Raw genomic sequence first — 21310 nt, forward strand, 5'->3', positions numbered from 1 at the left:
TTTCATGTGAAATCTTGCTTTCTATCTAGTGGACTGGGCTATGGTTTCCTTCTGATCACATTTGTTCATTTCTTTATTATTTCAGCTAACAAATATTTTCACACATATTGCAGACTTAGCATTCTAGATAGTTCTTGCTGTGAACTCAACCACTCTGGCCTTAAATCTGGTTTCATTTCTCACTGCATGATACTGCTTGCTCACTTTCATAATAGCCTTCCTTATAGTTACCATCTTAACTTGTGGTTCATGGCTACTTGTCCTGTGGTATAAAAAATATACAATAAAAGGTTGCCTTGTTAGCAGTTAAAAATAAACTGAGCCTTCACATTAGGACATTTAAAAAGACTGATTCAGTTATAAAACATGTAAGCTGTTGAGATTTCCAGATGTATGACACAAAAGGTAAGTTGAGATGCAGAGATTGCAAGTGGGGGAGAGAAGAAAAAGAATGACTCAGAACTGAAATTAATAAGTGGGCAAAATCAGTATGCAAATTCAAAATTATTACAGTAATGGAAGTATTACAACAAGCTATGTTTTTCAGTTTGGTATATTTTTTCTTCAATAATTGTATCTCCTTTCATCTCACTCAAGACTTGCCTAGAGAGATGACAGCAATTGCATGCTATGCAAGAGGGATATTTACTGGCATTTATCTTTCCATTGCATAGGATTGTGGAGTTTTGCAAAGATAATGTGTCTGCATAGAAACTTTCTTCACAGTAGTAAACAAGATTCTTTTGTTGAATGGTTTCTGCTAGTGTTCTGTGCTACCATACTTGGGCTCCAGATACGTCAGGTCATTCCATGGAGTAGCTACCTCCTCACTGAGTTTTTGTGGCATACCTGTTCTTTTTTGTAATCTTTGTGCATCTCTGGGTGGTTCACTTACATGGTATCTTGATTGGGAACCTTTTAAAGCCAAGGAGGATTTTTGCTGGGAAATTTGGTTTCTGTTGCGTGTGCTTCTGAGTATGCCTTTCACTGTTCCCTTTTTGTATGAAGAATTTTCTCTGTGTGTTTTTTTCTCTTAACTGATTTATTTTTTTTAGATTTGTATCCTGTTTTTCCTTCAGGAGCTCAAAATGGTATACACTGCATTCCTTCCATCTGCTTTTCCTGCAACAAGAGAGTAACTGGTCCAAAATCATCCAGTAAGCTTCTAAAGCTGAGGATGGGCTAGAATCTGAGGCTTCACAATCCTAGCGAAGAAAAGTGAAGCTCTTTTTATGTGTGTGTTTTTTAAAATCTATTTTCATTTACTGTCTGTTTCTCTTTTTTAAAAAAGGAGAGAATATGACAGCTAAGTCTGTGTGTGAGGGAGTGTTTTCATGTGCCTTGTGGTGGTGCAATTCCTTAGATATTCCTTCAAATATCTGAATGCTGAATGGTTGTCACAAGAAGTTGAGACAAAAACAATGAATATAAATAACAAGCAAGCAGATTTCAGCTGGACATCAGAAAGAAGTTCCTATGGATAAGAGCTGATCAACAATGGATGATGCTACACACAACCTTAATGACATAATCATGCAAATACGACATTATGTACTTGCCTCAGAATGTCTGACACAAGTATGTAAAAGATAGTGTTTGCACTCGCCTGGTTATTATTGTATACATGTCATCACTCCCCCATCTCCTCAATGGGCACTAATTCTGAAGAGATGGTGGATTCTCCTTTGCTGGATGACCACCTATGGGGGAGATGCTGTAGGAATAGATTCCTGCACTGGCCAAGGGGTTGTGCTAGATGGCTTTAAGGTCTCTTTGAATCTATACATTCTGTGTAACTCCTAAGACAAGGGAATGAATGAATGAATGGTGTGTGTGTGTGTATACACACACACACACACACACTTTTAATTTAATAAAAATAATTTATGGGAGTAAAATAAAAGTATTAGTAAGCGATATGGTTGTGCAGTGCTTCAACACCAAAAAGATGCAGTAGAGCAGCCCTAGGGGATAAATGTAGCGCCTGTGTGTACAACTCTTAAAAGCAGCTACATCTTTTTCCTGAATTGCATGGGTTCATTCTGCAGCTGCTATTTGAAGAAACATCTGCTTTAAAGTGTTCTAGATGGGTGCTATGTTCTTCCACCCCACGCCACCCTCAACATGCTCTAATCAAGTTTTTTTTATTATTAAACTTGAAGCGTTGCATAGCCATAATGAGGAATGATTCAGAGGTGATAAAAGTTGCATAGAATCATAGAATAGATAACTTGGAAGGGACTTTTAGGGCATCTAATCCAAACTCCTGCTCAGGGCAAAAATCCATGAAACTATCAGTGACAGATGGTCATCCAGTCCCTGTTTGAAATGTCCAGCATGAGGAATTTGCTACTGTTTCAAACAGATGTTCCACTGCTTAACAGCTCTTATCAGCAGGAAATTCCTTCTGCTCCTGAGTCTTATTTATTTCCATTTCAACCTGTTGGTCCTTATCTTGACCTCAGTTTCCAGGCAAGTTAACAAGCTAACAGTTGGTCAAACCAGGGGGCATATGTAATGTGTCCCTTTCCTCTGAAATGGTAGGGGTGAGTTTGGGGAGAATTGTGGGGGTGGGGGTAGAAGAGGGAACTGAAAGAATCATAAATCATTCATAGAATACTTTCAAGCAATCTGTGTCTCCTAATATTTGGCATTCAGAGGTAATAGTCAAATTGTGTGTCTGATGGCACTAAAGATGGGTACAGCTTCAGTGTTTGGAAAAAAAGCTTTCTTCTCAATAAATAATTTTCTGCATTTAATGAGATTTTATTATGTGATTATGTCATTGAGGACACACAGAAGTAGTTCATGGTGAAGGCAACTTTCCCAAATAAACATTGTCCTCAGCGATGTCCACATTTGGCCCAGTCTGAATTGTTTGTGGAACAATATCATTGTTATTAATCAGAATGTTTTGTCTGTGTCATCTCTGGGTAATGGACTTGCATATTGACTCATGCTAGAACTCATGCTACAACTGAGGCAGATTTTTAAATGAGTGAATATGTTCCAGCTATTCCTGCCTTTTTCCTCAGTTTCTTTTCAGTTTCTGCTTACCAGCATGTGCATTCTTCTTTAAGCTTCTGTAAACATTAAAAAAAAAAAATTGTTCTTCAAAGACCTTCAATAGTTTTGGACATTTTGCTTTTAAAGTGTTGCACAGTTCATTTCAGAGAGTAAAATTGTGGAGAAAACAGAATTGAACATGTCTTCCTGACCCAGCCTTAGATGAATGGATGTTTCCATGCTTTTCTGCAAGAGTTTGGTTTATGGAATTAAAGTGTCACCCATAGAGGGCAATTCCTTCTTTGTGGATGGCAATTCCTTCTTCGTGGTGCGCCTTGGCAAAGGTCACATAACTGAAAAATGCTCACATTTTCAAAATTTACCAACTACTTCACCCTCATCAAGTGTATCCCAATCTCAGCAAAACTGCTGTGGCTCCAGGGCATATTCCTGCAGCAGTGATATCAAAGATAAGCTTCGGGAATATTGGAGGAACCTTTTACCACTAACCTCATCCTTAAAACCATGTTATCTAGAGTATTGGGTTAGGGTTAGTGTAGTCATATTCACAACATTTTTCTTGAACAATTATCAAAACAGACAATCCTAGATGTGACTGATTATCTGAATCCATGCCGGTCAAGTTTCAAACCTGGTCGTGGGACAGAAACAGCATGAGACAGCTCTGGTTGATGAACTTCACTGAAACCTTGATGCATTGATTGTGTGTACTGTATGTATGTGTGCTTCACTCATGATTCTTAGATTTCTTGGTGATATTTGGTATCATTGACCATTGTATCCTGCTAGACCATTTGCAAGGGTTGGGAATTGGAGGCACCCTTTTACAATACTTTTTTCCTACCTCAGCAGGTGGTTCCAGTCAGTAATAATTGGGGAACAGCACTCCATGGTTTGGTGCTTTCTCTTATATGATTTAAAATCTATACAATGTCACTGGGTGAGGACATCTGTCAGAATGTCATCAGTATGCCAATGATACCCATGTATAGATCGCCACCATGGATCAAGCTGGGGGTGCCATGAACAGTGTGTACCAGAGTCTGGAGGCTGCCAGGATCAAGATGGGGCAAAACAAGCTCAAATCCTTCCAAGGCTGAGTTTTTTGTTGTCAATAAACAGTGAAGCATTCCTCTAACATCAGTCTTGGTATTCACTCTGGATGAGTTTGCTCTTTCTCCAAATAAATCAATCATAATTTGATAATTTTTCTGGACTGACAGTTCTGGCTTAAAGAGCAAGTGAAAGCCCAGTGGCCACGGGGCCTTTACTCAACCTTGGTTGGTATACCAGTTGCAGCCCTACTTAGACTAGGACTCCTGGCAATAGTGATTCACAACCTGATCGCCCTGTGCTTGGACTATTACAGTGCATTCTATGTGGGGCAACTTTGGAAATGAGTTGGATTTTTCAATTGATCCATAATATTGTAATTTTTCTTTCCTTTTTCTATTTGTAATACTCTAAGCTAGTTAAATAATAGAATATTAATAATCTCTAATCATATCTTACAAACATCACTGTATTGAAATAATACAATGTATCAAGATTTATAACAATATAATAAAAAGGAAAAAAGATTAGCTTCATTTTTCATAACAATGTTAGTGCCATGTAACAATGCAATAATTGTAATATTACAGTGTAACATTGATTCTCTTCAAAGTTAAAAGTGTTCCTTTTATATTCATCATCATAACTAAAGGTAACATCAGAACTAAAAATGATGAATGGCTTCCAAGGACAGTTTTATCATCTCAGGTTTTGCCATCATAGCAATTCCTGGACTTTGCGGTTAATATCACATATATATATACATGTTATTTGGCTATTTTTTGACATTATTAAGAATACAGTGCTGGTAAGGAGTTGATTTCATGTAATTCCGAGGCAAGGACTCAGATGTCATATGAGAATCTGGAAACAAACTGGCAAACTGTGTAGTCCCCATAACGATGGTTGAGATGTGATTAAGGGGAATTTGGGGAAGAGGGTGATAGTTTTCTAGTATTGCTGTTACAACCATGAAGGTCTCCTGACAAAGTATCAGTTCTTCACCTCCCTTGCCAGTGAGATGTAGCCCTCAGAACCTGGCTGGCATATCTTGGATAGGGGACATCCCACTCCCATCCTTGTCCAGCCAAGTGGTGGTACATGCTAGATCTGCCCTGTTGCCCATGATTAAACACTGATGAGGATAGATTTATTACAGACAGTCCTGGTGTTTAACAAATCAATCTGAGCCCAAGATTCCTAGCAATTCAGCTACCTGGTTTCTGAGTGGAGATCTTGGGTCCAGAAGCAAAGATTGAGCATAAATTTCAAATCTCTCTTCCTTATCTGACCCTCATCTCCCACCCTACTTCCCTCTGCTTCTACTGACATAATTTCCCCCTCCATACTATGCCCCACCCCAACCCCCCAAGCTGCTTCTGTCCTTCTCAACCTCAAGCCTTTCCTGGGATTTAGGTGTTCTGATATGAGCACTATTTTCTGTTGGCAGATACTAGTTAGTAAAAATAATCTTCATTAGAGAAAGACAGTACCTATGTTTCTTCCTTTGATTTTTCATGTCCTAGTTGCAATGAATATAGTATTGGCAAAAGCATCAAAACACAATATTTGAGCATTTATTAATTCAGAATAATATGGTTTCATTGCAAGGATGTGCGATCTATTTAGTATCTGTTATGACCTGCATAGGATGTAGACATGAGCAGAAAGTGATAGATCCTGAACCTTTTTTTTTTTTTTTTGCTTGCCAGACTACATGGACCATTAAATGATCTTCACAGGGTGTCAGACCAGTTTTGACAGAGTGCTGTTGGTTGGCAAATATTTCGGTACTTGATATGCTTGTAAGACACTGTAGCCCCAGGCAAGAAGTCCTAAGCTTATCCTCCTTCTCAAGGGAATGTGAAAATGTACTGTCTGTCTTGTGCTTCAGTTTCTACTTTTCTCATCACTTATTTCTTCTCCAGGCTTTGCTGAAGTTTCCATGTACTTGTCCCCTTGGGCAGAAATTACCTGTGAGAATCTTGTTTGGAAATAATCGTTGCCAGCTTCATATGACAGTTGTGCAGAGAAATGTTGAAGATTTCATTTAAGTAAATGTCAGTTTTATGCTCATGAATGAAAGGCAAATGATTCTGTGTACAAAAGGCAGAGAAAAGATGAGTGCCAAGCACCTCTCTCATTCACTTTTGCAGATTTCTTTTCTTTATGGATCCATTACCTCTGAAATTGTGTTCTTCTGTTCATCATTCCAAAGCCCTGAGTATCTTTTGCAATTGTGACCTGCAATCCACAGTGACCTTTTCAAATGCAAGCCTTGTTCATTAGTCCCATGCCCTAATTGAAGAAAGGAGGGACGGTCATTGTTTCTCAGCCTTGTTCTTATTTGATGCACTTTTTAAAAATAATAATTTTATTAAAGTTTAAAAATACAGAGATAAACTAATACAAACTAAGAAAAATATACAAAGAAAAGAAAGAATAAAAAGTGCAAAGGGTAAAGAAGAAAAAAAGGAGGGGGAGAAAAAAGAAAATAGATAAAGAAAAAAAATAAATGACTCCCCCCTTCATCAACACAAGTACAAACAATTTCAGTATGCACTTTTCTAAGTTTACCACATCCCACATTTACTTCTGCTTTGTTCGTCATTTTTAGTGTATAAAGAGAGTTATGATAGCAATAATAGGCGCCAGTTATACTCGAGGTATGTGATGCTACAGAGTATATGAACAGTGAAATGGAGCTCATATTTATACACAACCCACAAGTGCAAGAGACAAAGTGGAAAGAATATTTTCAACTTTGTGTGAATTTAAGCCACTTGTTCCTGACAGGATCCTAGAAAAGAAAGGATCATATTCCTATGGCAGAAGCCATGAAAGGACTGTGTGCTTTTGGAAGCCCAATCAGCTACTGTATGGGTTCTTCCGGTCCTTTGTATGGGTTTGCATTTCTTGGAGCACCTCATCTAAGCTGCCAAGTATCTAACACCGTTGTTTTTATTGTTTCTTTTATTGAGTAATCTTAGCAAGTGCTGGTTGAGATCCTGAAATTTATGACTATTGATTAGTCTTCTTGAAGGAAAAGTGAAACCCGGAGATTATAAAAGATCCCTCCCTTCTTCCTTATTTGGAGCTTCTTTTTTTTTTTCTCCCTTTTCTCTTGATAATTGAGTGTCAGTGGGCATTTGGATTAAATAGAAGAAAGCTGGTCTAGGACATAAAATTATAGCCTCATAATACTGCACACAGAATATCATAGGATTGAATCATATTGGAGCGTCTGGTGCATTGAAATCTGCAAACTCTCTATAAGAGGGCGTACAAAATGCCCAGTTTATTTTTGTATATAGACACTGTGTCTGACACTGGTACCCTCCATAATGCACTGTTTTTAATAATATCTGTCAAATAACAGTGTCAGCCTCAGAGTGAATTCTAAGACCTAACCCCTATTCTGAATTCATTGAATGTGAAACATTTATTTTGTCTACAGAACCTTTGAGATTCCATAAACCAAGGATAACTAAATGATTTACACATTATTCTGATGTTATTTACTAAACTACTGTATATACACACACCAGCTGTATCTGGATTAGGATCATTGCAAGTACAGCAGAGGAAATCAAGTCCTTTTACTTTACCTTTTTTTTAATTTTGTCATTTAAAATTATCCTCCCCAAAGAATAAAAAGGCAACAGGAAGATCTGTGGAGAATGAGCTTCTGCTTCCATTGGATCTTGCAGCTTTTGTCATTGAATACCACCTCATGCTTTTTGGAGAAAATACCCAGTCTGGGAATGGAACCTGTGTATGTAATACACATTAGAGCAGTATTTCTCAACCTTAGCAACTTTAAGATATGTGGACTTCAACTCCGAGAATTCCCCCCAGCTAGGGAATTCTGGGAGTTGAAGTCCACATATCTTAAAGTTGCTAAGGTTGAGAAACACTGCATTAGAATGTAGTACTTTGGGGAGGGGAGTGTTGCTTCTCAGAAGAAAATTGTACAGTGAATGTATTTAGCTTTGCTGTTTGTACACTTCTACTGCCTATCTCTGGCAACTTTCACAGATGTTACTGTTCAAGCAAAAGCTGTGCTGGTGTTTGTGAATACTGGACAACACCAACAGCCACTATACCAGGCTATACCGGGAAGCCATTGAGATTCACAAACACCAGCACAGCTTCAATAAAAAAGAGGAGAGTCTAAAAATCAACAAAACCTGGCTACCAATCCTGAAAAATACAGCCTGCAAAAGGTCAATGAACTCAGCTCAACCACCAGGACGTGTGAACAGTTCACACAATGAACATACTAATCACCCCCAGCAGCCACTCGTTAACAACTCAATAGAAGAAAAAACCCTGCCTAAACCCCAGGAAGATACACACATTCAGACACCAAAACAAGCAGCCACTCGTTAACCCAAACCTCACACCCCCCCACAACCCCCAATGCCCCCCCCTTCAGATCTCTATAAATACCCACAAAAGGGTCACATCATCCTGGGCACAGAGAGAACTGCTCCTGTCTGTGTTCCTACTCTCTGAAGATGCCGGTCACAGATGCTGGCGAAACATTAGGAAACAAAACTTCCAGAACACAGCCACACAGCCCGGAAGACCCACACCAGCCATTGTATGCCGGCCGTGAAAGCCTTCGACAATACATGAGTTCTTTTGCTTGAACAGTAACATCTGTGAAAGTTGCCAGAGATAGGCAGTAGAAGTGTACAAACAGCAAAGCTAAATACATTCATTGTACAATTTTCTTCTGAGAAGCAACACTCCCCTCCCCAAAGTACTACATTCTAATGCAGTGTTTCTCAATCTTTGCAACTTTAAGATATGTGGACTTCAACTCCCAGAATTCCCTAGCTGGGGGGAATTCTGGGAGTTGAAGTCCACATGTCTTAAAGTTGCTAAGATTGAGAAATACTGCTCTAATGTGTATTACATACACAGGTTCCATTCCCAGACTGGGTATTTTCTCCAAAAAGCATGAGGTGATATTCAATGACAAAAGCTGCAAGATCCAATGGAAGCAGAAGCTTCCAGAACACGGCCACACAGCCCGGAAGACCCACACTAGCCAAAAGAACTCATGGTTGAAACTCCAAGACTGACAGTGATCATGCATCAAATAGGGGCTGTTGGAGTTAAAAATGAAAGAAGAAAGCCATCTAGTTCTCCAAAACTTGCTGGAAAATCACACCAAATTAGAGAGTAAATAATTACTTGAAAATCTGTCAGAATCAATATTTGAGCATGCAAGAGAATACATGGCTATCTGGTTTTATAATCCACATTGCATATCTAAAACATGGTGGTGCTATGCTTTCTACTTATCATCAAATGAGACATAGAAAGCCTCCCAGAGACTTTATGGAGGCCACCAACGTCAGAGTGTGCTTGAGGGTATATATAAAATCAACTCCAAGGGTCCCAGAAATGGGTCTTTCCCAGACATACTACCAAAAATTGATTGAATTAAAAACGTCAAGGCTTGAACTTTGAAGTACTGAATGCAAAATATATGTTGTGTTACAGAGCTATGAACCTTCTGACAGTTCTGCTAAAAGAAGCCATTATTCGATATTGCTATATAAAATACAGTATATGCACTTTAAAAAAAAGTTCTGTGATCTCCAAACTTTGCCCTTGTCTGACCTCATTTGATTCCAGTAGGAAGGAAATAGATCTACGAACCATTTATGGCAGGTGGTTAACAGTGCTAGCTCTCTGTCAGGTGAATCATAATAAAGGGTTTAGCTCCACAAGTAACATAATCAAAAGTGCTTGCATTTTGAGGTCTGCAGTGAAAGAAGCAGGCAACTTTTCATCAAACATTTGAACTTCTATTTGGGCCTGTTGATGAAACGAGCATGCACTAAGCTTTAGGCACACTGTGTTCCCAAAATACAAAGTTTCTGTTCCTCATACGTAACTCATGATTGGGGACAAAAGTGCTGGAAGGGGTAGTTTTTTGTCTCCTTTGTGGAAGTGCAGGGAGCTGGATGTAATGTCCCCAAAGCATATGAGGAATGAATGGGGTGTCGTTTGAAATCACTCAGGTCTCCAGGCCACTGACTTATTTGGTAACATTAAGGAGCTTTTTATTTTCCAATGAAAAATGAGAAGAGCAAACAAGAGTAGCTCAGAGCTATTAAAACCCAATAGAAATTAATTGAAGGGGTCTTTTACAAGCTTACACAAAGAACTGGAGAGAGTTTTAGTACCTGAGGGTTACTAGACCAAGGAGAGCTAACTGAAGGTTCTGGAGGGCCTAGAATATGGCTGGATTCCTTTATATATGTTAATAATGGGTTCTTTCTAAATCTAGGAATGTTCCTCCGTGAAGGTCATGTCTCTCCAGTATATGTCTAAACCACTGCATTGTTTTCAGGAAAAAAAAATGGTTCTAATGAAGTATTCTGTCCCTGTTTATTTATTTATTACTGAATTTCCATGTGAAATCAGTCAAGAGCTACAGCGCATGCCATAAGGAACAAAAACAGAGTGCTGCTTCTTTTTCAGAAGATGAGAGCTATTCTGAAGACTGAGCAAGTAGATACTAAAATATTATGCATGGGATACTTGAAAATATTTTCATATCCCTGCTGGGTAAGCCTGTAACCTTTTTTTTCAATATGAAGTATATACAATTCTTTTTATGTAGATCAAAGATACGTTCTTGGCTGCCCCTGAAAGCTTCCCCACTTACAATTCAAGAATTGTTCAACCATGTCAAAAGAAAATTCTCCGCCCAAGCCCTCTTTTCAGTCATGTGTGTGTTTTAGATTGTTTGTTTAGGGAATATTAGTTACCATTAGGGAGGAAATGCATATTGCAGTCTTTGGTGTTAAACATAAACCTTTTTATTTTTTAGATTAGATGTCATAGGTTACATATCCAACCATTTTTCTCTGTTGTGTCATTCCAATGGGTGGAATTCCATTAACTCACTCTTTATAGGTTTTCTGTTTAATTATACGTTAAATGCTGTTGAAAGAAACATTAGGTACATTGGAGAATGTAAAATGTTAGTGTTCTTTTTCTATAATTTACTGTTCTAAGCCTTGAATCCATTTGAGGGGGGGAAAAGCATGGCATTAATTCAGTTAAGGGAGTACACCAAAGAGACTTGCTTGAGAAAACGTCCAGTAGAGGGCAATCAAAATGCACTACACTATCAACATTTTCTCTGAAACAGAAAAGTTTGGCTGAGCTAAATGTGGTGTAATAGAACATCTGGGGTTAGAAGAACAATTTGAGATACATTAACCAATATATAGAGCCTGACAAATAGTATTTTTGACACTCCAAGCAGGGAGTACATCAGAACTTGAATTTGCTGTCAGGCCTGTCTTGGATGAACATCCTTAGGTCAGAACATTGAAGAGAAAGATTAGTGCCATAAAGGACAAGTTTGTATTGTGTATTATTTTTGAATGAAAGAGCGTTATACTAACACCTAATCAGGATGATTTTATTCCTTTGTTTCTGAGTAGAGATTAGGCCTCTCTAAACCTTAAGTCAATGTATTTATTTATTAGATTTATATCCTGCCTTTATTTCTGAGCAACTTAAGACAGCATAAATACTTAATGCCCTCACCTCCTGTTTTCTCTACAACAACCCTGTGAAGTGGCTTCGGCTGAGAGAGAGTGACTGACCCAAAGTCTCCCCGATTCTAGCCCAGCACCTTACACAGCCCTGGATTAACCATTAAGCAAAATAAGCATGTGCTTTGGGCACTAAGGGAAGGGGAGCACTACAATGTTTTTTTCCCTTAACTCCCACCATCACACTTAACTCTAGTCATTTTTTTTTAAAAAATTTATTTCAGTAATAGTCCTTGTCTGTCATGTTGGACTTGAATCTTCATTTTTTTTTTTTTAAGATTTCTTTGGCATGGCGAATAACTAAAGTTTAAAAGTTTGATTTGAATGTGGCATCAGAGATCCCATTTGTTTCCATCTCGTGGCATGAGAGTTTCCCTTATCTCAAGGGGCACCAGGGTTGGGCTGTGCTTAGGGCATCAGTTGGCCTTAATCCGGCCCTGACATTAAACCAGACTGACTCTCCTCATGCTTATTAAAATAAGGCCTTAGTATATTGTTCCTTGAACTACAGAATTTAGGCTGCAAAATTGTTATTTCAGGAGTCTAGTCCAATGTAGAAAAGAAGGTCATTGGCAGGACAGGTATGTTCCTTTCCCGTGAATATTTCTGCAGAGCAGGAGAGAACAGTTGTTATTTTCAAAGGCAGGGAAGGCAATTGTAGATTTCAACAGAAAGCCTAATATTACCTCCGTACTGAAGATGAGGGTTTTCCCCAAATTCTTGTGAACTGGGAGTGGGGGGTTTTATCTTGCATTCACTAAGAATAGAAGAAGAATTATATAGACAAGGAAATAAGCAGAGCTTCAAATGGCTGCAGAGATTGCTGCTGAAAAGTGTGGATGGTTTTGAAGGGTAACTTGAAGATGAGCAGTTACTGTACTTGCAAGCAGTTGTTTGTCTGTTGAATTTAACCCTTTTTATAGTGCCTAAGTGAAGTGGGTAGTAGCAGCATCTAGCTGACCTTAGCTGACTTTAAAAGTTACATAGGCTCAGATCTGATTAGTACGTAGGTGGGAGACCATCCGAAAGTGTTTGCATTTGTTTTTCAACATTGGGAAGCTGAAAAACAAATGTATTGCTGCCAAGAAAGCTATCTGGATGTGTCACCAGGAGTCGAGCACAATTCAAAGATTTTTACATTTTATGGTGTCTAAACAGGACTTCTTTTTTGTTTCCTTCCTTGTACAGTTATTTCATCTATTTGCTTCATATTCATCAGATTTGTTCTCTTCTGTTTTTCCTTTTCCCATTCAACTTCCCCTTCCCTTTACTCCCATATCTGTTCTGTTTTCTTCTTCTTTTTTGCTGTTCCTGTTGAAAGGAAGAACAGGAATGTGTCTGTGTGTAGTTGTGTGCATCTCTATGTGTAAGAGAGAACAGTTGGTAAATGCAAATATAGGATAAATCAGTTTTATGAATGTTATACTTTTTTTAGGCAATACACACACACACACACACACACACACAGAGGAGTATGTCACATGCACACATTTCTTGGGAAGGAGGTAGATCTCAAGGATTAGGTGCAGCTGAAGTTAGCGATCCTAACATGACAAGATGGGGAAGCTGGCCATTACACAGAATTCCCTCCCTCCCTTTGCAGGATGTGCCTTAAATTCATGGTTGTCTGCCTTTTGAGTAAATTTGATATGAATACATACATAGAACAATAATTGTACCTATGTTCTTTCAGATATATGGCTTGAATCATATTCTATTCTTCATTTTTTAAAGTTTTATTTAATTATATTTACCAGTTTTGCAGATGCAGTTTGGGGGAGTTTAGAGCATCTTGACATCCGTATATCTGGCTGAAAATTACATATTGTCATTATACCTGTTTTGATAGGTATTGGTCCCACGGATGACTATCCTTAGGATTGTACTTATAGATCCAATGAAAATTCTGAGTATAAGATTCATAAATTCAATAGGAAGTGGTCCCAGAAATATTTTCATTTTATATAAGAATTAAGTGAAGCTATGGGGCCAGGTTGGGGCTTTTGCTACTTATATTACCCCATGTTCTTATAGCGGAGACTGAAAATATGTTAGATATCTTTTAGTGCAATGGATTTGTATGGCTTGTGCATCTTAATGATGGGAGAGTTTAAAGTACATTCAGAGAAATGCAAGGGATGTTTGCTGTGGATATATGTTTTTCTGGATTTGTCATCTTCTTTTGGCTTTAACTTTCTGCTTTAATTTTAAATAAAGGTATGGACACCATGAGTGAGACAAGCTCTGTCAGCCTCGAAGCCACAACTGACATCAGTGAGACTTCAGCGGCTACCTCTGTCTTATCTCCTTTCACGTCTGGCCACAGTCGGGATGAGGCAGACAATCGCAGTGAGCACAGCTACAGTGAATCAGGGGCCAGCGGTTCCTCCTTTGAAGAACTGGACATGGAAGGCAATGGTGACGGGGATGGAATGGCAGGTCTGTCATGTGACCTTGGCTCTGCAGAAGAACAGGACACCACCCAAGTCAAGTGGACCAAGGAGTCTATTGCCCCAAAGGAAAAAAGGGGTGAAGAATAAAGTTATCTGTTTACTCATATTTTTTAGGGACTGAAAAGAGAAACTGATAATAGTTCTTGATTCTTTTCCGTCCAGACAAACGATTTCAGTTACTGAACCATGTTGAGAGCTGTGCTACATTTGGTCTGCAAACAAATATTTGGAGAGTGATAAAGAAGAGGAAATTATAATCAGTAGAACACTCACTGCCTATCACACTTTGTAGCCAGACTTAAAGATGTGTGCTATAATAGGAAATTGGAAGTGAGATGGCATGCAGTGGTGGTGGTGAGTTCTACCTGAACCAGTAGATATAAGTTTGTACATAGACTGTCCCTGGTCTTAGCATCCTTTTACTTCTCCCTGCACTCTATCTTGTTTGACCCCTCATTGGCTTTTTTTTCTGCAACATGCATCCTTGAATTGGTGCTACATCTGTTAAGACCAAAGAACTGTAGCACTGATAATTGAAAGTGAAGAATTGTGCACTTTCATATATGTTTTTATCATAAATGCAGCATATGAATTCTCTTTATTAGTAATACAATTAATAGTGTCCCTTTGTAAGGTAATGGATTATGTGCAGGGTTAGTGTAATCCCAATTAGTTACATGTTTCTGCTCCGTTTTGCTCTATTATTGGTGCAATTTCTCTCTTTCTTTTGGTTTCCATGATTATAGAATAAACCAAGTTCTTAACAGTTACATTTAGTATCTTTGGGAACCAAATTCCTTCTCTAGTTTGTTATGTGAAAGAGTCCATCTGAAAGAAAAAGCCATCACTACTAGCATTAATGGTGCCCTCTTTCTGCAGCCTTAGAAAAGAGGCTGCTGAGAATGAGGAATAGCAAAACAAGCCAATGACGCAGTAGGTGACCCAGCTGCATGTGCCAGTACTAGTCCTTCAAGATTGTGATGCAGTAGTAATTGAGTATAGGAGAAGATCAATGTGTTCAATGCTGTAATGTGGCAGAAGACTCAGGTACTGCAGTAACCATAGAGGACTTGACCCAGTGTGTGAACCAGTGCTGAAAGTTATTGTATGTTATGAGTTGGTGAAGCTGATTCTTCCAACATGATTCCAGAACACCTCTTACAACAGGATGAAATGATGATGTTCATCTTTTTGCACTGGCAATACTTTTGACTGCTTGGTCAGAACAAACAGGTCTCCATAAAGATAGTATCCTGAGATATTGAATCAAATTTGTCACTCCTGAATCTTTAGTGAAGCTCTTGTACGAAGGAATCAGTAGCTGAGAAATGTGTTAAATAGTTTGAATCCTCACAGCTCCATTATTGTAGCTTGAGGAAGCCATCAAGACAGCAGATTGAAGAAAAAGTTAATATCTGTGTATTAGGGATGAAGTATTGAAATATTCTGCTTCTCCCCAGCACATTCTTGGTTCTCTTGTTTGCATCCTCTTTGTAGAGATCAATGGTCCACTCTCTTTCTTAATGGATTTGGATCCATACAGTGGTAGAGGAGTTCAAAATTTAGCCACCTTCAGACCTGCCTTGTTCTGAACATTGATTTAGCCTGGAGGATAATCAATGGAATGCAGTGTTAGAATGGTCTTCTTTGAGCTTTGTGGTCCATAAGGCTATTTAGCTCCCTCTCCCCAAGCAATCACAATTGATTCCTTACTTTCTTCTTTGTGCTCTGTTGTTGTTGCCTCTAAGGTCTCAATTTCAGGTTTAGCTTAAAACTATATTCATACACTCCCAATTCTCATTTAGCGTAGCAAACCAAATCAGCACTGTGCATCAGATGCTTGGAGTGTAGCATGGATTTGTTTGAATGAAAATCTTCCAAACTGTCTCATTTTAGCACTCAAAGGCTTCTCTTGTGCAGGACTCCTGAACAGCTAGTCCAGAGCACCTGTCAACAATGTCTCTTTGTTCATATATCTGTTTGCAGATTGTGTGCATTCCCATTTCCTCAGACATGTTTGAATGTCTTGTGCTTATATGCCTCTTCATGTCTGTAGTTCAATCTATACTATACTTAAGCCTGTGCTCAGGCTTACGGCTAAATTAGACAGGATACCATTTATGCAATTGCTGTATGCTTTTCCTATATTCCAAAAACTATTGGGATACAGAGAAATGAGGAGGAGGCATATAGATATTAGTATACTATGCCTATCCCCAGAGTTCATTTGACATGACAACAATATTCTCATTCTCATTCTCTCTCCCTCCCTCCCTTCCTCCCTCCCTTCCTCTTTTCACAATGAGGAAAAGGAAGCAATATATCAGTATCAAAGTATTTTTACTGGATTATGATGTTTCATTTAGGTATGTGCAAACATTGTGTCTCCAGCATCTTCTTTTACTCCTCTGGACCATGCCATCTGGTCATTCTAGGGTTGGTCTAGCAACTTTCTGGAGGTAAAGCTTCAGGGCTGGGCCATGCTCAAACTACTTCCTACTCAAAAAGATTTCCTTCTGGAAAAATCACTTCCTACTTCTGGAAGATTTCCTACTTCCACAAAACTGCTGGACCGCCCTTGAAGCTGCCAAATCAGTGTGGTCTGAGAAAGGATGGGACAGTCCTCCAACCATCCTGTCTCTGGAATGTTTTGCACATTCCTAGCTTTGTTGTAAAGTGTATGTGCTTGTCTCACATGTTTGTGGACAAACACTGTACCTCCTCATATGTGTTTCCATGTATGAATATGCATACTCATACATGTTTATAACCTGCAAGTGTGAGGCTGTGTGGTGTGTTTACAGATAATGGCATATAAATTAGCCATTCTGCATGTGCCTATACACATATATTCTTTTCTTAAGCACAAGTAAATGTGCTTAAGCACATTCTTAAGCACAAGTGAATGTGCTGTTTATTTGTTAGCAATGTTTTATAGATACATACAAAACCTTCAAGGCAGATACATACAGTAATTGAACCTTGTTTCCGATTATAGGGGCTATTTTGCACACTTGGAAACCAGCATGTTGGGAAGAAAAACATTTTCTTATCTAGAAAACTTGCATAGCAGGGCAACTTCTCTTTTCTAAACTAGAAAGCTGTTTCCTTGATTTGCAAGTTTTTCACAAACAGGAAGTAAGGCTGCCCAAAATAAATAAATAAATAATCTTCAAACAGCAAATCCCTCATGTACCTTCTAATATGCTCTATGTTCATGAGTCAAAATGTTCTCCTTGCTAACCTGAATCACTTAGGGGCTCAAGTGCAAACGTTTAAGGGGGCAATTATTTCATGCCGAAAAAGAACAGGTTCTTCTTTCCTGTCTTTTTTTTTATGGGAGTACAGATGAATGATTTTTTTCCTTCCATTCTTCTTTTCCCTAATGCTAAGCTTTGGAAAAGTTTTTTTCTTGCCCTGAAAGTTAACAAGCAATATGAACAGAGCCACTTTGACTGCTCGGAGATGTTGTAAAACATGGGAATAGGAAGAAAGTCACTGGGCATGCCATGTGCTGGGATGAGGAACTGGGGATTAGTTATTGTGGCTCCCCTGAGATTGAGAAATGACTCTCACTATGAAGATGCGGACTGGAAGCAGTCCTCAAATCATTCACTGTTGGGTAGATCTTCTGATTTAATAAGACTACACAAGAGTACCAGTTGCTTTATTACTGTCAGAGAATAGAATTATAACACCTTAATCATTCAGATGGAGAAATGTGGCACATTGTCTACTTGCCATGACTTGGACCGAGAGCAGGAAAAGCCAGCCACTTAATGCTTCTAGCCCTCATCGCCTTTATTCAGAGTTGGCCATGGAAGTTTTGCTTTGTGTAAAGACTTACCAAGTTGGCTTCTGGAGGTGAATACTAAACCTAACATTTTTCTGGGTTTCTCTGAGCACTCCCCCAGTTTTTGGCAGGGAGGGGCTGCTAAAGGACTGCTGCATGCAATGACTGGGTTTTGGTTGGTAATCATCACTGAATGGCTAGCATTTTGTAGACAAAGAATTTCAGATGTGAGTGTAGAATTATTAAAAATCTTGGGTACCATCCCTTGGGCCAAACTTTAGAGTGTTTATTCTAGTGTTGAAGAAGCAAAAGACCCATCTGTATTTCAGACTGCTTCAGGCATTATGTCCCATGACTGTGTCTTTCCCAGGATTGCTGGGGTCATGACTGGAGCTTGCTCCATTCGTGCATCTGTCTGACAGACAGCTTTAAGATGTTCTCCTTATTCTGTGGTACGTTTCTGTTTCTCTGTTTAACACTTGCTGTGATTGTGGAGGGACTGGGTGATGTGATGGTGAGTAATACATCCAAGCATCTCAAAAACAACTAGTGTTTCATCTCTCTTGCTCTAAGCACAACTGGCTCTATTAGCTTTACTGGCAGTAAAAAAGCCTCAGTAATCTACAACTGGTATAGAATGCAGTACTTCAAAATTAACATATTTGAACAAAATGATGCTGCTAGATAAAGAAGACCTGTTGTTATTCTAATTTTATTGTTGCCCATTGAGACCTTTCAGAGATGAAGACATGCAGCTTTCCTGACATCTTCCTTTCTTAAGCCCAAATATCATCTACTGTGAGCATCTCATTTTCATTACCATCTCAGTGTTCTGAAAGATCAGTAGTACCTGGTTAGAAGCCTGCTGATGCTTATAGAAGTCTCTCATTAATAAGGCTGAGGTTGTGATGATAAGAATAATCTGGGCATCCAGAAAACTAAACATGAATGTATGTGGAAAAGGATTCTAAACAGCATACAATACAGCACATTCTTCCTATGCTTTGGTTAGCATCCACAAACTCAAAATTATTAAGAGTGCTGAAAGGTTTGGTACCAGATAAACATTATTCTGAACACCTTAAAGTTTTGGTGTTGCTTCTATTTTCTGCTATGCTTTACTCTTTTAAAATTCCATGTTTTTCTCTGCCTGTGTATCCCAACATGTTTTCAGTCCTAGAAGTCTAGATAAAGCCATCTTATTCAACAGAAAAATGCAGTGTTCCCTACATATCCCAGTTGGACTCACATAGGACTAATTCATGTATGTCTAGATGGGGTATAGCTCCATGACAACATGTCTCTTGATCCAACTGTTGTCAGGAAGAGTGGGTCTGAAGTGTTATTTCTCATCCATGTATGTTCTTTGTTGAGGCACTATTTCATAGGCACACAGAAATTATACCATATAGCTCTCCAGAGTTCTGAATCCACCCATTAATACATATAAAGTACCTATTGCTAATGGAGATAATCAATTTCACCAGCACTCAGAGTTGGTTGGCTATACTCTGTAAATTTCCATAGCAAAACAAATATGGTGGTATGTGCAAAGTGTATTACCATGAATCTAATAGTTTGCCTACACAAAAAGCAGCTGGCAAAACTGAAGTGGTTGTAGGAGAACTTGCATGTAAACAGGAAGAGGTGTTGTGTTTGGCTCTCAAACCCACAGATTGTCCTTCAGCCAGCAACCTGCACTGTAAAGCAATATGGAATGACAGCTTAGAGCTTGTTAATCATTAAAACACAAACAAAGCTGTGAGAGAGGTTTGCTTATTAGTTTGGTCCTGAAGTGAAAAATTTTGTTCTGTTATATATTTAATCACTATTTTGGTATAATGTACAAGGCTTTAAATGATCTATGTGCCAGACTGACTAAAACATAGGTGTTGGGTGAGCAGGGTGGTGCGGGGGTGGGGAGGTGAATCCTTGTTAAAATTAAAAATGGCTCATAAAAAACAAGCCCTTGTCCACCGCATTTTGTGAATGCTCCATACTAGCAAAACAGTAACAGCCTCATGAATGACTGAAGTGGAACCTGCCTCACAATTGGTAAATCCTGAAGTATCAGTGATTCTTATGAACTAAAATACACACCCAATCAAGATACACAGAGTGGGGAGTTGTAGCTTTCTCACATGCAGTGGTGGAGTTGGGGGGACATGGGGGGGAGTGGTGGGAGTTTGGTTCTTAAACTTCATTAAACTTATTTTATGAATCTATCTTATGGCTTTGCACTGCCACTGTTGTGTGCCTGGAAATGATGGGAAACTGCTGATGGTTTTCATTAAATGAAAGAGAGTTCCGGAGCTGTCAAAATGAGGTTCAGGGACTAATGCTGGTTGCCATCCCCCAACTTATGCCATATTCATCCATATACCTGCCTTGTACTCCTAAATGAGACCACTAAAGCCTAAGGTTGCCTACTGTGCTAGCAACTTGTTTGCCAAAGTCTTTCCTAATTGTGCAGGTTAAGGCATTTAATTGAGCCTAATGACAAATTTGTGGCACTCCTTCATGAAGGAAGTCTGACAGCATGTAGACTGAATGAATGCCTTGCCCCACTTAATTATTTATTATGGCTCTTGATAGTGCATATGCAGAGAAGCATTGAAATTGTAGTCTTAGGGACATCTATTTGGAATGGAAACTCACTAATCAAAGTGGACCTTAAGTATATTTGGGATGCCAAGAGATTTGCAAAGCTTAAGTTTTATGTCCTATTTAGTTGGGATTTTGGTTTTCATATTTACAAAGTACTCTCTGTAGGGGTAAAAGAATGGTGGCTGTAGGGTTATGATCCTAGCAAAATAGAACCTTGACGCAATGGTCCACAATACTGCTCTCTGCCATTTAATTTTCCCCGTAACTCTCTGGCATAATGTCTCTCCCAGGCAATGTGTCAATTTATGTAAGGGGTGGGTTGGGAAACATTGATCCAAGGAATTTATGAGCATGGAGTGGTTAAGGCAGTGTTGTCCAAACTTGGCCACTTTAAGATGAATGGACTTCAACTCCCAGAATTCCCCAGCCAGCATGGCTGGCTGGGGAATTCTGGGAGTTGAAGTCCACTCATCTTAAAGTGGCCAAGTTTGGACAACACTGGGTTAAGGTGTAGAGTTGATTCCAGGAAGACCAGATTCAACTCCACCCTCACCCAGGAACACTTGCTGGGTGACTTCAGGTCACTCACTCTTAGGCCAACTTGCCTCCCAGGGTGGTGGTTATGGAGAAAAATGAGGCTACTGTGTACATAACCTTGAATTCCTGAAGGAAAAGCAAGATATAAATCTAACATACATATATTTATTTATTTATTTATTTATTTATTTATTTATGAAATGTATATGGATGTCCAGATGTGACTCTGGATGGCATATGTCAACAAG

At 38.9% G+C, this 21310-nt stretch overlaps 1 protein-coding gene across 2 annotated transcripts in view; it reads left to right on the top strand.

Moving 5' to 3' along the window:
- TEX264 (testis expressed 264, ER-phagy receptor) overlaps window positions 1-20916 on the top strand; it is a 192114-nt gene extending 171198 nt beyond the window's left edge. For both annotated transcript variants that reach the window (XM_088134031.1, XM_088134032.1), the window contains exon 7: window positions 13890-20916. In XM_088134031.1, the coding sequence (XP_087990157.1) occupies window positions 13890-14212 (323 nt within the window). In that variant the 3' untranslated portion in view covers window positions 14213-20916. The remainder of the gene's footprint in view (window positions 1-13889) is intronic.
- The last annotated feature ends 394 nt before the right edge of the window (window positions 20917-21310 follow it).

Source organism: Python bivittatus, unplaced genomic scaffold, assembly GCF_059951505.1.
Source record: "Python bivittatus isolate LINGU-HERP-01145 unplaced genomic scaffold, Pbiv_v1 ctg000080_np1212, whole genome shotgun sequence".
NCBI classification, from domain to species: domain Eukaryota; kingdom Metazoa; phylum Chordata; class Lepidosauria; order Squamata; family Pythonidae; genus Python; species Python bivittatus.